The 17,182-nt window shown below is 39.3% G+C and overlaps 2 protein-coding genes across 4 annotated transcripts in view; both read right to left on the reverse strand.

The window, feature by feature from the left end:
* LOC135077450 (drebrin-like protein) overlaps positions 1-17,182 on the reverse strand; it is a 229,056-nt gene that overhangs the window by 207,327 nt on the left and 4,547 nt on the right. For both annotated transcript variants that reach the window (XR_010258460.1, XM_063971999.1), the window contains exons 4-7: positions 6,637-6,734; positions 6,317-6,396; positions 2,702-2,854; positions 861-1,555 (exon numbers count right to left, since the gene is read on the reverse strand). Coding sequence is in view for 1 of the 2 variants with exons in the window: in XM_063971999.1 (XP_063828069.1) it covers positions 861-1,555; positions 2,702-2,854; positions 6,317-6,396; positions 6,637-6,734 (1,026 nt within the window). In the remaining variant the exon portion in view is untranslated. The remainder of the gene's footprint in view (positions 1-860; positions 1,556-2,701; positions 2,855-6,316; positions 6,397-6,636; positions 6,735-17,182) is intronic.
* Positions 9,685-16,689, reverse strand: LOC135077445 (uncharacterized). Of its 2 annotated transcripts, XM_063971993.1 has the most exons (8): positions 16,346-16,689; positions 15,554-15,754; positions 14,811-14,900; positions 13,909-14,004; positions 12,993-13,088; positions 12,412-12,516; positions 11,215-12,333; positions 9,685-10,866 (listed from the first exon to the last, which is right to left on the reverse strand). In XM_063971993.1, the coding sequence occupies exons 1-8, from the start codon at positions 16,395-16,397 to the stop codon at positions 9,737-9,739; spliced, it is 2,889 nt and encodes a 962-aa protein (XP_063828063.1). In that variant the 5' UTR covers positions 16,398-16,689; the 3' UTR covers positions 9,685-9,736. The 2 variants fall into 2 exon arrangements, with proteins under 2 accessions (XP_063828063.1, XP_063828064.1); XM_063971994.1 differs by lacking the exon at positions 9,685-10,866 and having other exon boundaries at positions 11,084-12,333.

Below are 17,182 nucleotides of genomic sequence, written 5' to 3' on the forward strand. Positions count from 1 at the left end.
GACGTGTACTTTAAAGATTTTCTTCTGACACAATCATGGTGCCCCAACAATATTGGTGTTATTTGAAAGCCCAATAAATATCCTTAAAGAATAACACATTTAATCTATAATATAAAAATGAATCGCAAAATGTGTTGGTAAGCGCATAACTCAACAACGCCTGGACCAATTTTACCAATTCTTTTTTTTAAATGTTTGTTGAAGTCCAAGGATGGTTTTTACAGCGAGAAAAGTTTGAATAATTTCCGGGTAAACCCTAAAAAACTCGAAACTTCACCCCTAAGGGTAAAACGGGGTCCACGCGTACGAAGTCGCGGGCGGCCGCTAGTTTCATATATAAATGATTAACATATACCATAAATGTGACTTGAAAAAAGACCTCACTTTGGGCTCACCTCTGGGATCAATTTTTATTAGACCAATTTTTATGGTTAAAAAACCAAATAATGATCTCACGTGTCCTCTTTAACAGATGGATAGCGATTAATCCCAACTTAACAGTTTTATAGCCATAAAAGTTGGCTCAAGTGTAACTACCTATATTTTGAAGAAGTGACTCCGGGTCCTTCTAAAGACACGTTTTTGGGGTAAAATCCTTTCCTTTAATGAAATGAAGTTTAGAACTAGGCTTTTAAATGGTGCCAATATTGGTGGGAAGTGGGGATGCATACGTTTGAAAATGTGTGTCGCGGAAGGTGCGATTTATTTGATGTCGAGTGTATGTTAAATCCAACTGTTGAATCGTGAAAATATAACAGACAGATACAGTTCGCATGATTTTTTTTTACCCTATTACGGCAAAATCAAAAGGAAGGGTTATAAATTCATGACTCAGTTCAAGGAATCTGTAAAAAACTTACCAGCTTGATAGTCATACAGCGCCCTCGCGGTCAAACCTGGATCATCATCCAAGTCCTCATATATCGTGCCCTCCTCCTCCAATCCCTCAGGCGACACGTCATCAAGCGTCGTCGTCCCATTCTCCTTTTTATAATTCACATTCTCTATAACCGTATTCTGCCTACTCAATTCTCTTTCATTCTCCCCAGCGATATTATTCTTACTGTACGGCGACCGTTTAATCGTACTGAACTTATTGTCGCTATCATCGTCATCGTTCTCGTTCGAACTGGAATACGACGCGTCGAACATATCATTCTCGAGAATATTCTGCTTGATCATTGGCTCGCTTTGCTTCAAATCCGGCTCGATGTCTCTGTACGAGTTGTCTTTACACTCCGCGTAGTTGATGGCACTGAACGAACTCGGTTCGGTCTCGGTACTCGGACTTAAGTCGACTGAAGGGTCTATTATAGGCTCGTATTGTATCTGAGAGGGGCTTTCAAGGCTCAGCTTGATTTTGTCTATGTTCTTCATGGGGCTTGTCTTTGGTTGTTCTTGAGGTTCTTCTTGGGGGGGTTTCGGTTCTAGTTTTAGGGGGGGTTTGGCGGGTGAAGGGGGTTGGGGGGAGGGGTTGTGTTGTTGGGAGAACGTGTTGATGCGTTGCGCGATCACTGAACTTCGGATTGGTTTCTCGGGGACGCTCGATGGGGATCTGTGGATGAAGCAATTTGACAATTAGAAAAAAGTTTAAAGTAATTATAGTCTGGTCCGGGAGCACGTAGATTTTTGTCCAATGACCCCAAGCTACCCATCCTTATCGCTCACGCGTAATTATATTGCTGTCGCGACTGTGCGACGCGCGCCCGCAGTGAGTGTGCGAGCGATAAGGATGGGTAGCTTGGGGTCATTGGACAAAATTCTACGTGCTCCCGGACCAGACTATAGTTATTTCGACCTTTGATTATGTTCGAAGAGTTCCATCTGCTCAATTTTTCCGATTGATTCAATTTGATCTCACGATTTATGTATCTGTAAAACAGACAGAATACGTTGCACTGATTAACTCATGGCACAAGTTGAAGTGAATATAAATGAATCATTATTATCGTTATCGTCTCAAACAAGTCCACTGCTGGACAGAGGCCTCCTCGAAGCTTTCTACAACGACTGGACCTGCGCTGCCTGTATCCAGGTGGTTTTCCCGACCTCCACCAAACGGGCTAAAAAGATATGCGGCACTATAAATTCTTATCGATGATTTTAGATGACAAATGTATGGGTAAAATCGATAAGATTATATCACAGGTGGCGCGCATCTCAAGACCTACAAATCGTCAAAATAAATGATTAATGAGTAAAACCAGGCCTGTTCATCTCCGCGAGTTTACATCGAAAACAAAACACGCACGATGGCCCCCTACAGGATTACTATTCGACAAGGCCTCACATACGAGCGAACATTGGCTCACGCACGCGTATTCTTGTGTATGATGGAAAAAAATAAAGAAAATGATGTACTAAATACTGTGCAGTATTTAACTGCCTAAATAATAATAAAACACAGAATGTACTTTTTTAAGTTGCCTGAAGACACTGAGAGGTAAATAAGATCACTGAGAGATAATTCATGCTAAATCATCTCCGCCATTTTCTGCAGTTTGGCACCTCACGTCACATCATTTTATAGCTTCGGCGCAGTGCCGATCACTGACGTTTGTCAACAAAATGCTGCTTGACTGTTGAGACAGGCTAAATTACACCATATTGTTAATGACATTGAGCATAAATTTTTTTGAATACCTTCGCGAAGTAAAACTTCTGTACGTAGTAATTATTATTATTCTGTGGTAAAACATACTTGGGTGTAGATCGCTGTCCTTGAGCCAAGTTCTGCGTAAAGTGCGCGCGCGCAGCGGCCGTGGCGGCGCACAACTGACGCGCTTCGGACGCGCGCGCGCGACGTAATGCCTCTGCGTCTGCGCCTGCTTGTCCTGACTCCGCCCGGGATATCCTGGGTGGTGAGATTTATTTTGTTATTTTATTTATTCACTAGCTGACCCGGCGAACTTTGTTCCGCCTTAACCGCTTGGGTCCCAGACGGCATTCATTAATGTCATAACAATTGATTATCTATTGTGTCTAGATTCGCGGGCCTTGAAGGATTAAATGCAATAAATAAGCAAATATTTCCTTATTTGATCACCGTTTAGACCTACCCTGGACTACGACAAACATTTTAACACCAAAATCAGCTCAATCGGCCCAGCCGTTCTCGAGTTTTAATCAGACTAACGAACATCAATTCATTTTTATTTATATACTAGTTTAAGAAAATGTCGCAATAAAATTATTCAGCTTGTAAACCCTCGCAGGATGTTGTTGGACTTGTTGGGCAGATCTTAGGAATAGTGTGTGACGAAACTGTAGCATAATAATAAAGGGTACCTAACCTAGTATAAAATAAATGCAGTTATAGTTACCACGTGACTGTTTTAACGCTAGTTATGTGCAGTTTTATATACTACTTTATGGCTGAAGGCAAACAAGCGTAATTTTGCGTTTTTATGTCTATACGAAAGTTCTGTATATGAACTTCACAACGATGCAAAATGTGTTGGAACTTGAACGTTTATTTATTGCGCAACGGAAATTACTCTCGTTTGCAGTGCCGTATTATCCATAAGGCACTTTAGGCCAGTGCCTAGGGGCCCACTATGACCAGGGGCCCAGCACTACGGATTAAAAAATGAAAAAAAAAATGTTAAAGATTATTTTTATGTAACATTTTTGTTTACACATTCAATCGTCATAATTATTTCGATATTGTGGAACCTAACTCATTTTCGTAACGTTGGCATTACTGCTTTGGTTTACATGACAGGTCGACCGTCGACACCCTTCAGAGGCTAAAAAGCCTCACTGCGGAGGCTAGGGAGAGGGGTAACTGAGGGTGTGTTGGCTGTATCATTTTATATAGCCAACGCTTTCAATGCCATCCCTCATTCCACCGTGTCAGTAACTTCGAGCGCTGCTGGCCGATTACTTACGAAATCGCGAAGTCCTGTTGTTAACAGAGACAGCCAGCTCTAACGGCACGGCGTAGCCAGCGGGGTTCCGCAGGGTTCCACTCTTCTTCTTCTTCCACTCGGTATACTTTAGGTTCCCTAGGCTTCAACTGGCTCCTCCGGGGCGTCCTTCTCGCGGGCATAAGTTTCATATGCTATGCGGATGACACTCTGATCACTGCCGGGGGGAAGACATTTGGGGCCGCGGCACGGTTGGCGTCAGCGGGCGGCACATTAGTCGCTCGCAGAATACGACGCCTCGGCCTGAAAGTCGCGCTGGAGAAGACTGAGGCCCTCTTCTTTCTGGGCCCTCTTGACGCCCACATCGTGGTTGAGGACGTTAGGATTGACGTCAAAGATGAAATATCTGGGCCTCACGCTTGACGGGAGGTGGCATTTTAGCCCGCACTTCAACGGGCTAGCGCCACGCCTCCTCAAAGCAGCCGGCGCACTGAGTTGGCTCCTCCCGAATTTGGGAGGGCCACAACGAGCATGGCGCTGTATGGTGCCTCAATCTGGGCGGACGCACTCAACAAGAGGGAGAATGCCGCCCTTCAGCGCATAGCGGGCCATAGGCCCATAGCGCAGAAAGTCGCAAGGACCTACCGAACGGTAGGGCACGCTGCGGCGTGCGTCCTCGCTGGTACTCCTCATTGGGAGCTAGAAGCTGGAGTCTTGTCTGTCATCTATCACTGGATGGCAGACCAGAAGGCGCGTGGAAAGCGCCCGGCCCCGGAACGGCACGGCGCCGTCAGGCAGGAAGAGCGTGAGATCATGACCGACCGCTGGAAGGAAGACATGACTCGCGCAGTTTGGCCGCCGCAATCTGGACGCCATTGGTCCTGTTCTGGACCAATAGTTGGAACGACCGTACGGGTTCCTCACGTTCCGTCTGGCGCAGGTGCTGACCGGGCATGGCTGCTTCGGTTCGTACCTGCTTAGGATCGGGCGAGAGGAATCCCCGCTGTGCCACAAATGCGGCGCGGCGGATGACACGGTGCAGGCGGTGCAGCACACTCTCGCGGTCTGAACAAGCTGGGAGGAGTAGCGCCGTGTCCTCACTGCGGTCGTGGGCCGGGATCTTTCGCTTCCGAGCCTGGTCAACGCCATGCTGGGATGCTGGATAGCGGTCGCCTCCTTTTGCGAAGAGGTCATCCTTCAGAAAGAGGCAGCGGAGCGTGAGCGGAAGTACGATCCTCTCGCCTCATCGCTCCGCAGGCGGAGAAGGGGGTGTAGAAAGCGGTTATACGACCGTTCTACTCTCCCTCCAGGTGGCGGCCAGCAGGCTGGGGGTGCGGTGGCACCCTTGTCACCTCCGTCTGACGAGAACGGCTTGGCGTTTCGGGCCATTCCCGTCGGCCCCCCACAAGGTGGGCGTGTAGGGTCCGCCGTGTAGGCGAGCTGTCGCCGGTGGTGTCGCAGAAGTCTAAGGCTACGGCCGGACACTCGGGACACCCCCACTTGGGCGATGACGACGATCCTTTTGAGTCCCAAACACCACTCTGTCCCCCGGCAGTGGTGATGGTGCGCAAAGCATTTCTTTCGCGACAAAAAAAGGGGGGCCCGAAACGAGCTGTGCCTAGGGGCCCCGAGATGGTTAATCCGGCCCTGCTCGTTTGGCGTCAGCCTAAGTGCCTTTTCACACGTTCCGGTTGCCGGCTATCCGGCGCCGGGTACCCGGTGGTGAAGTGTATGGGCATGGTACGGAGCTTTCACATGTTCCGGCGTAATTAATCCGGCAGGCGGTCGCCGGGTGCGCGCCGGATCCACCACTGTACGTCCGGTCGCCGGGCATCGGTTAGCCGGCGGCCGAACTGACAGAGGTGTATGGAACACGTAACTAGCTTTCACACGCGCCGGCCGGTCAGTCGTCCAGGTACAGTCTGCGAGAGTTGCAGTTTCTCATTTTTGTATCCTGGCGTTGCAAAGAGTTCCTCAAACGGTTATGTTATTCATCAAAAGTAGTTGTACTTGAAAAACCTGTCTTCATGTGCTCGTAGATCTGGGAATAATGTATAGAATGCACCTAATGCTTCTCTTTTCATATTAATTGTATGAACCCATTAACTTCTTGATATTTCTTTCCGGCGCAGATATTTTCGTCTACGATATTTTTTTTTATGCATAACAAGGCAGGTATTTGATCACAATCGCACCTGATGTTAAGTGGGATGCAGTCTAGGATATAAAAGCCACATTGCAATTATTTGTTCACGGTCCATCTTTGAAAGTATGAAATGAACGAGACTGTACTCTTGTCGGCTCTCTAGTCGATACTGCCGTCATCAACCGGGGCGTGTGAAAGCTCATTTGACGCCGGGTAGCCGGCAACCGGAACGTGTGAAAAGGCACTTACTCATGCAAAACTTAAATAAGAAAAATGTTCCAAAACTCATAAAAATACTCACTTTTCTTGTTCTGCTTTAGCTCTCCTCGCGGCTTCCAGCTCATCTCGTCTTCTGACTTCCTCTTCTGCTTTCCTCTTCTCCTAAAAAAGATAAAGAATATTGTGAGTGTACATTATTATTTTTAAAAATCCGCTTATACACACGACAAAAAAAACGTACACGATAAAACGGAACAGTAAAACGGAGACATGTGTGAACCGGCCGTTAATGTGTTAAGTAACTTGGCTTTGAACAAAAGCTATTTTGAAAATGATTATCTCAACATAAAGCTGAGATAAATAATTATATTACATAATGGAATTAAAAATACTCATAAATACCTCTTCTCTCCTTTTCCTTTCGGCTTCAACTCGTTTCTTCTCTTCTTGTTCTTCTTTCATCCAAAACTGATCTCTTTCTTTAGAATTTATTTCTTGAACTACAACAAAGAATACACATTTTAAAATCAATCTTAAAATCCCATACCTACAGCACAGAATAATAATAAGTACTACGTACAGAAGTTTTTCTTCGCGAAGGTATTCAAAAAAAATTATGCTCAATGTCATCAACAATATGGTGTAATTTAGCTTGTCTTAAGAGTCGAGCACCGTTTTGTTGACATACGTCAGTGATCGGTACTGTCTTGATGCCATAGGGCTGACTGCTACAAGAAGCTACTGTGTCGCCATCTAGCGCACCACACTTGCATTCACTGCTCTTCGCGGCAACGCGCAGCTACATGCGGCCGCCAGTTATATAGTGTAAGAGCTAGCACCTAAATATTTTATAACACACATAACTGTGACAATTTATTTCAAGTGGGCGAAGCCAAAAAGCTAGTAAGAAATAAAAATTCAATTCAGTAGGTATTTCAAACCAAATTTTATTACATAAACAAACATTATACTAATTTCATTATGGGCCCTTAGTATGTGAAAACTGCAATTGACGATATTTCGCACTGTTTTCAATATTATGTATTACAGAACGTATGTGTGATGGGATGATATTTTCGAAAACACGATTAGAAAAAAAATTTCTCGAAAAAAACATTTACCTCTGGATTTTTTTATAAAAGTTTAATATGACCGTGTTTTACAATAAAATTCCTATAAAATCACAAAGGTATCATGTTTGCCTCTTTGATTTCCTGGCTGTTTTAGATTTCAAAAACCTAAATATATTAATTTATTAACTTTCTGATAAAAATGTGAATGGCTCTTACGATGTCCCCCCCTTAAATCAAAATGTCTTTATTTGGTCTATATGCCCATCATCACTACGTAATAATTATAAAAAAAAGTCGCTTTCCTGTCTGTCTGTCCCTATTTATGCTTAGATCTTTAAAACTATGCAACAGATTTTGATACGGTATTTAGGGTTCCGTAGCCAAATGGCAAAAACGGAACCCTTATAGATTCGTCATATAGTCTGTCTGAATATAGAACGTTTTTGTGCACTTTTTAAAATGAGTTAACCAAGTATATGGCTATTAGACTTGCACACGTCCGTCCGTTTTTTGTAGGATTAGCTAATATAATTAAGTAACATTTATTTTTTGCATTCGGCTCTTGGTCTAACCCAAACGAAACACGAACAACTAATGAACTAACAATGAACAAAGTTGATAAATTAGTAATATGTAAATAATGAATTTGTTTTATGAGCTGTCCCGGCGTACCCGCAAATTAATATAAAGTTGTTTAAGTGATTTATAAAATCGCAATATTAATTTTTGAAAGTAGGGTCATTGTGCTGGTTTTCTATCTAACTTCGGTTTTCGTCCATTTCACTGAGCTGCCATAAACACATGCGTAAAATTTGAATACAAAGTATTGTATTCACAGAAGGCAGTAGCCATCCCGCGCTAGTTTTGTTGCAATCTATAATGCCTAAGCAACAGTTCTACCTAAATGAAAATGTAATTTAAAAAGTAGTGAGTTCCAAAAAATTACGTAAATGCGCGGCCATACACCGGTCACCGGTACATTGCAGAAATCATCGCGCTAGAAAAAAAACGTGCTGACAGGAAAAGTTTTTGGCACGTATGTCTAATTGATAGCATTATAAACACAATTTTAAGTGTTTATTAAACTTCTTCATACAAAATTAAATCTTAGATGACTAAGGGTCATTTTTTTAAAGCAAAGCTCAGGTCATATAGCAGGCAAATCAACTCGGAAAGGGATCAACAACGTATCGCCTTTTGTGGCATGGAGGTAATAGTGGAGAGGAAATATAGATCTATACAAAAATTCGACAAATTAATGACAAACAGCTGTTTATCTCTTTCTAACTTACCCCTGGTGATGTATAAAAAAAAGAAATAGATAATGTTTGGTCAGTACTCATTCTGGCAACATTTTCATGTGACGTCACTAACTCCCTGACTTGTGCCGAGTAGGTACCTACATACAAGATTTAAGAAAACAACATATTTATAGGCAATCAGCTGACAACTACACGCACACACACACACACACAAATACCTGTCAGCTGATTGCCTATATTGCGGCCATGTTGTTTTCTTAAATCGTGTATGTATTTATAATGCGTGTAAATGTGTGCGTAATGTACCGAGTACGTTTATTTTAAAGTTACGCCAAGTCCATGAGACATTGATATACGTCAGTGTTTTGCGAGCTGTCATTGCCCTTCGCGCACTGTCATCGGCGAGGCAAGGCGTTTACGTTACGGTGCGGATTGTGTGTGCGTTGCAGTATGGATTTTAGTTGACTGCCTTTATGAGCACTCGAACGACATAAAATAATATGATACATTTATGTAAGGGTATTTTAAGATCACAAAGTTGGCAACTCCGATAGTTGGACGAAAACCAGCGCAAAGACCCTATCCTGTTTGACACCTATAATAATTGACAATAGCTGGCTCGGCGAACTTCGGCAAACTAATGTGTGACGTGAAGTGCCAAATCGCGGAAAATGTCGGAAGAAATACATGAATTTGCATGAATTATCATGAATAACAATAACCACTTATTTACCTCTCAGTGTCTTCAGGCAACTTAAAAAAAGTACATTGTGTGTTTTTATTATTATTTAGGCAGTTAAATACTGCACAGTATTTTTTACACAGTATTTTTTTATTTTTTTCCATAATACAAGAGTACGCGTGCGTGTGCATAGATAAGAATAAGTACTACGTATAGATAGCCGTCTCAAGGTTTTGATAGAAAGAGGCGCCATCTAGTTCTCAAGCTCCGTACTCGCTTCTGCTTGTAACACGGTGCTTTCGTCGTTCATGGTTCGTATCCAGGTATTATTCCAAATATTATTTTGAGGCGCAGTTTTATTTTGGTAGATTTTTTTCCAAAACAATGCAACAGTGCATTAATTTGGAAAAAAAAATCTACCAAAATAAAACTGCACATAACCAATTGCTAAACAAGGTAAAAGAAATAAAAAACAAATATGTAAATCATTTAAAACTTTTATTTTTACTTTTATGTGATACAAAATATCTGTGCGCTAACATTTTCATAGGACAATTTTCATCAAAAACTATATTTTTACCATTTAATATATTATTTATTTCTTTACACCAGTCATTTATCATCAAGGAAATTCCTTTACATATTATAAGTTCTTTAACTTTTTCTTTATGACTTTCGCATGTCACAAAATTTAATGTTACAAGAGAAGTGGTTACCAATTTTATATATTCGGATATTTGATCCGATTCACACTGTGTTGATAAAATTAACAATGTGATTTCTTCTATATGCAATAGGCATTCCAGCAAATGTTTATTGGGATAGTGAAGATTGCATTTTTCTGAATATTTTTTCATAGTTATAAATTTTGAATAGATTTCTTCACCATCCCCTTCTAAATCACTTTTACACATTTCACAATAACCAATATTTTTATAAATTGTTTTAATAACCCAACCACTACAATAAGCAGCTGCTGCGCATTTTTCGATGTTTAACGGATTTTGGCTTTTTATTAAATTATCAATGTTGGTTAGATCCATGTTTATGTGATCAAAATTTATTATTATATTTTTAGGTAAGGGCCTAACAATGTTTTCATAAAAAAGGTATTTGAGATTTTGTAAACAATAGCCATCATCACTTTCGCAATTAGCCCCAATTGATTTAGGCGACACCATATTATTTATTAAAAGCGCTTTATAAGAAGCCTCAAATGCCGGCACTGTAGGCATTATATTTCGATGCCCATGAGCCCTTATTGCACCAAAAAAATTTTCTAAAGGGTCTTGATTGAAATTGCGCAGCAGTAAAGATTTGAGCCCAATGGAATGTAATTTTTTTGTTATTTGCTGGAATGCTTCTATAGTTTTAATCCAACTTCTTAAAGATGGAACCACCCCTGAGCGTGCTCCACCAACAAATTGCATGGATTTTAATATTGGTAGACTTTTATACCACAACTTATGATGTGGTGACTTTGGCGAGACCGCAGATCGGTAAACTTTACCCTTTTCAATTCTGTTGTAACTACCGTTTACGGAATCGAACAAATTGTCGAAAAATAATAAAATTTCTGCAGTATCTTGAGCTTCTTTTGGGATTCTGCCAGTTCCTATAAACAAACACATTATATAGTTACATACAAGTATAAAATATATTTACATACTTGTTTTAAATAAAATTATTATAAGGTAGTCCAGATAGTGTCGTGCACCAAATTAATTTTAATTTATTAATTCGTTAATCAAATTAATTGTAGTCAAGTCCAATGTATTCAATGCATTTTTGTAAAATTAAATCCTTATGTTAAAGTCAGTTAAAAACGAATCTAGACATTATGAAATCATGGAATATTTCCAAGCAGATGACATGAAACTCTTGCAGTAGAAACTAAGTTATAAATTATAATATTCGTGACTATGATGACTGGCATAAAAGGCAAGTACAAATAAATGTTTACCTGCTGTAAATCCCATGGCAACGCTGACAGTTTTACTAAAAAGTTCCGTGCAGTATTTAACCTTCATTTTAGGTATTAAATTAGGAATTACATGGCGCGCGGTAAGTTTAGGAATTAAGCGCATGCCTTTATAGCTTGGGCCCTTTTTGTATAGAGCTTCTAAATGGGCCCATTTTGCCGTGCGCTTTTTCCCATTCAGAGTAAATTCCAAATTTTTTGTAATCAGATTTATTCTTATTCCTTTTAAAAGATGAGGGGGGTCGTATAGTGGGTAAATTTTGTGTTCGTTGATTTCAAAAAACCCCCCTTTAAATTCTTGATTCTGCCTTATATAATGACCTTTGGTGTCATTTATTAGTGAATTTATGGCAGCCATATTAGTGGATCCCTGGTCGCACGTTGTCGAAATGACTTTGAGTCCGGTTGCTAAAACGTTTTCAATTACTGTTTTTAATTGCCTTTTGAGCTTCTCCGTTTTTGTGGATCCAGTACAAAAGCTATAAGCGACAGGCTGCTTAAATTTTTTGAATACTCCTCTGACCATAAATACCAACACGTGATCAGCAAATTTTCTTTCGCGTTCGAATCCGTCGTCCTCAAAACCTTTTATTTTATCGGTATGTTTATCAAATGCAACATGGGCAGCAATGGCCATTTCGTCAAATATTATAGAGCAATATCTATGCTTACTAGGCATTTTTTCTACCCTTTTCTTTAAATTATTAAAGATAATATCATTTATCCCAGGCATTAAATATGTTTTCGTCATTAATTTGTTCAAGGTAGTTTTTTTCGGCAGAACACATATTTGGCTCAGCAAGCGATATGCCTTTGGACTAGGTTTATATAATGATAATGCCAATATCTTTTCATCTAATGTGAAACGATGTCCTTTGGGGTGTTTTGTAGATTGTCTTATTTGCATATCAAAAAATGTTTTTGCTGCTGGTGACAAGTCTTTTGTAACATATTGATAAGCTTTGGAACGGGTCAATTTCTTGGCTATTTGTAACTTTTGTATTAATCCCGCTTTTGCTTTTTTGCATCGTCTGAGTTCCGCTTGTGTTTTGGCGACTGCTTTATATAGATCTTGTTCAAATTGGTTCTTGAACATATGGCCTAAAATTAAGAAATGGTAAGAGTTAGTTTAATATAACCACATTATTATGTATAAAAAAAAAAAAATATTTTCCTTACTTCTAATAACACCACTGTGAGTCCTTGTGCTTGGCTGCTTGCTTGCTGCTTGCTGGTCATCCATTGTCATGGGCGGAGGCCTTTTAGAAGTTGGTTGTGGTGCACCTGAAAAGAAACACATTTTATAATTTACTTCATTCTGGTTCAAATGAGCATGGTATCTTGAAAGATAATAAGAACCTCTTCTTCTCTAATTAATTCTGGTGCTCAAATTCACAAAATTTCATACAAATAATCCGGCCAGATATTTGATTATGAGATTAGAGTTATGCAATAAAGATTTTGAATTTGAGTTTAACTAAGATTAAAACAAAGAGGCAAGATACGGCTTATGCGTCTCGTAAATGTCGAGTTCGAATGGCGTCCCAGGATGGCATTTTTGACAGGTAACAATCGGCCTTACCTACACATTACACGCACGGAGAGCCTTTTTGTAATGTTTTTACCCGACTGCGCCAGAAGTATGGTTATGTTTTTTTTAAATAAGCTCATACATGTGTCGTCTAAAATCATCCATAAGAGTTTATCCCGGCTCAGCGGCTGGGCATCAGTTTTCATTTATAAAATAAAACAAAACTTACTTCTAGTAACACCAGTGTAAATCATAGTGCTTGTGCTTGGCTGCTGGTCATCCATTGTCATGGGCTGAGGCCTTTTAGAAGTTGGTTGTGGTGCACCTGAAAAGAAATACATTTTATAATTTACTCCCTTCTGGTTCAAATGAGCATGGTATTTTGAAAGATTATAATAACCTCTTAAGACCTGATTCTGGTGCTCAAATTCACAAAATTTCATACAAATAAACCGGCCAGATATTGAGATTATGGGATTAGAATTACGCAATAAATATTTTTAATTTGAATTTGAGTTTTACCCAAGATTAAAACAAAGAGGTAAGATACGGCTTATGCTTCTTGTAAATGTGAAACTCGAATGGCGTCCCAGGATGCCATTTTTGACAGGTAACAATCGGTGTTTTAGATGACCTAAACTGAACTGGCCCACCAAACTCATTGACAGGGGGACGCCACCATCGTTCAACTTTATAGTTTCCTGCTGCTTTTACACTGCGCGGAAATTAGAAAAGTCAAGTTAATGTGAACACACACCAAACAGCGGGGTGGGGATGAAAATCATTTATTTTTCATCCCCACCTCACTGTTCGGTGTGTGTTCACATTGACTTGACTAATTTCCGCGTAGTGTAAAAGCATCATCCAGCATGGAAAAAGTCGGAACCAGCTATCCGGTATTGACGGTGGCGCCCCGCTGTCAATGTCACGGATAGGACAGTTAAGTATATTGGGTCTATACCTACGCATTACACGCACGGAGAGCCTTTTTGTAATGTTTTTACCCGACTACGCCAGAAGGAGGGTTATGTTTTTTTTTAAATAATAATAACTCATACATGTGTCGTCTAAAATGAGTTTATCACGACGCGCATCCTAGCCCGGCTGGGCATCAGTTTTCATTTATAAAATAAAACAAAACTTACTTCTAGTAACACCAGTGTAAGTCATAGTGCTCGTGCTTGGCTGCTGGTCATCCATTGTCATGGGCTGAGGCCTTTTAGAAGTTGGTTGTGGTGCACCTGAAAAGAAATAAATTTTATAATTTACTTCATTCTGGTTCAAATGAGCATGGTATTTTGAAAGATTATAATAACCTCTTAAGACCTGAATTTGTTGCTCAAATTCACAAAATTTCATACAAATAATCCGGCCAGATATTTGATTATGGCATTAGTTTTACATAAGATTAAAACAAGGGAAGATACACTTAAACGTCTCGTCACGCTCGAATGGCGTCCCAGGATAGCATTTTTGACAGGTAACAATCAATCTTACCCACACATTACACGCCTTTTTGTATTGTTTAAATATGAACAATTTAAGAACTAAAAAGAAAGACCACGGCATCACTTTTCATTTTAATACAATGAAAAAAAAACATGATGTCAGTGCCTTGTTTTCACGTCCACTGCTGGACAAAGCCCTCCTCCAAGGTCCAGCATAATTTTTTATATTATGCAATATAAAATTTCAGTGTCCTAGTTACAATAGGCTCAATCAATGCTGGGTTATTATTTATTCCGATTTTTGCCACTTGACATTTTGTCCATTGTTTCATTTTTGTTATAATCTTACCCCCTTACTAACAAAAAGTTACACAGTTGTTGAACACTGTTTTAAAATGATATTTCCATACTAAACGTCACTTTAAAAAACTGTTCAACGAGCGTGTAAGTTTTATTAGTAAGGGGGTTAATAATTAAAAGTTCTGTAAACTCTTATAACTGTTTATGAACTCATACTGATTTGTAAATAAACTATAGGTACAATACCATTTTAATGTTTTGCTGTTTTATAAAAGAGAACACTAATAATATTTACTTACTAGTATTAGGACCACAATAGATCTCTTTATATGTGGGTGGCTGCTGCTCACACACGTCCATAGGCTCTGCTGTGTAACTGGATGGGACATCTAAAAAATAAAGACAAATTTAATATTTCATCCGTCATAAGAATAAAAAATTGCTCGACTTGGAGATATGTAGAACAACATACATGGTGACATTGCAAGATGTTGCCTTAGTATATTAGGAATGTCAGGACTTAATTTATGCGAAAGAAGAAAACCACGCTCCAGTCTACAGTGGTTGCGGGTTCCAATCCTGCAAGGCCATAATTTTGGTACAAATGTCAATCCATAATTATTATGGCTTTTATACATTATAAACATAGTAGGAACTTATTTATGTTAGTAGTTAGTGTCACAAAATTTATGTACCCTATTTTTATAGGGAACTTAGGTAAATGTGTTAGGTACAACTAGTTTATTACAAAATTAACAACTAAGATTTTGGAAGAATGGTGTATAATGTAGGTAATGATAACCTGTGTCTTAGTTTAATTACAAGTAATTAATTAAAAATAATAATTACGGATGTATTTTTACACAAATTTACATGCCAGCTGCGCTGGTGAGATAAATTGCACATCTCTTTAACATAAGACCACTTTTAAATTTAGTACCACACTATCTCGGTGAATAAAATTTTAGAATGTGTGAAAAAAATATTACATAGGTAATAATTATTATTGTCCTATATGTATATGTATAACTAACTAAAATACCTGGAAGATGCAGTGTTGGAATTGCCAGTTTGCTCAATCTGTTTTTCGGGTAATGATATATTTTATTAAAATGAAGATGGCAAATTCTTCTGTTGGCAAATATATGTTTGTCATCCTCTCCATCAATACCAGCATTTTTCACCCATGTGCGAAACTTTTCCAACTCTTTCAATGGATTCGGAAAGCTATGAAGAATGGCACCTGCAAAATGAGATTTAAGTTAATGTCAAATTGTAATCTTTCTCAGTTATAGTTTGTTGTAACACCTGAAGCTTGGCGCAAATGGGCTATTGACCAAAGCCACCGGTGGCCATCAACATATTAAAATACAAGTTATTTTTAAATTGAATTTTCTTTTATTATGTCTCCGTAACAATTTGTGCACTCCATTAGTTTAGAGTATTATATTATTGAGTGGCATTGTAAACTAATAGTGGGTTAGGTAAGATTACAAATTGTAGTCTAACTGCGCCAGATTATAATCTGGCATGAGTTCACAATTTATTTTTTGATGGCATAAACATAAGGTGTTTTTTTTAATTTTATCATCACGGATTGCAATAAATTTATACTCTCACAAGTTTGAAGGTTGTTTGTTGTTAAGACTTTAGTTGTACTTTATTTAGATACCTATTCATTCTACATCATCAGATTAAGATGAGATTGAATAGTAGGTAGGTACAAGTTTTATTAAAGTAATAAATTTTTATGGCACTTGGCAGCTAAGTAAAGCATAAGGTTGGTTATTTGTAGGTAACCATTTATTACTGTTACAAGTATTTATTTACTAACCATTTTGAAGTGATGATTTGCATGAAGAAACACAGCAGATCTTCTGAGGCATGGTTGTGGTCACACAAGCACATAAACAAAAGTAAAAGTTCACTTTCTCAGAGTCACTATCTCAACACGACACGTAGGTATAACAGAGTCACTATCTCAGTCACTTTCTCAACACACACAAGACCTGAAGTTAGAACGGAGGAGCATTAGCTCGACTCAACGTTTTACTATCAAGGATCGCGAATGCAAAGAGAAAGAAATCCAATAAGAAAACGGAGCGCGCAACAGCAACGATCAAGTTTTCAAATTAGAATGTCAGATTTGACGTTCAAGTGGTTAACCGACATATTATGGAAGCGTTCACACGATTCAAGACTTTTTAAAACCAATTTTAATTTTTCTTGATTATAAAGTTTTAAGAGACTATAAAATATTTTATAGAGTTCTATTTCAATTAAATAACTTTTAATAATAAAACATTGTATAACAAATTAATATTTTTATAAACGTAAACGCATTTTAAGGTCAAAAAAGTACGGGGTCAGGCGGATAGATGGCGCTTGCGAGCCTCGATTTGATACGTACTAAGAAAGACGAACTAGCATGTGCGTGTGTCAATGCTCGCTCGTATCTCGTATGTGACGCCTTGTCGAATCGCCTCCTGTAGGTGGGCTATCGTGCGTGTTTTGTTTTCGATGTGAACTCGCGGAGATGAACAGGCCTGCCTACAGGCTTAACTTTTATAGGTCATCATCATCGTCAATAAAACTATACACTAGGTCGTTCGTTCATTTCTGCAGCCAAATAACGTCCACTGCTGGACAAAGGCCTCCCCTAACGAATTCC

The sequence above is a fragment of the Ostrinia nubilalis genome, chromosome 13 (assembly GCF_963855985.1).
Source record: "Ostrinia nubilalis chromosome 13, ilOstNubi1.1, whole genome shotgun sequence".
Taxonomy (NCBI): domain Eukaryota; kingdom Metazoa; phylum Arthropoda; class Insecta; order Lepidoptera; family Crambidae; genus Ostrinia; species Ostrinia nubilalis.

Coding starts and splice junctions, on each gene's coding strand:
- LOC135077445 (XM_063971993.1), bottom strand. CDS start 16,397: ATGCCTCAGAAGATCTGCTGTGTTTCTTCATGCAAATCATCACTTCAA. Junction 14,005..14,810: donor CTATTGTGGTCCTAATACTA/GTAAGTAAATAT, acceptor ATTTCTTTTCAG/GTGCACCACAACCAACTTCT. Junction 10,867..11,214: donor TGCCATGGGATTTACAGCAG/GTAAACATTTAT, acceptor GTTTGTTTATAG/GAACTGGCAGAATCCCAAAA.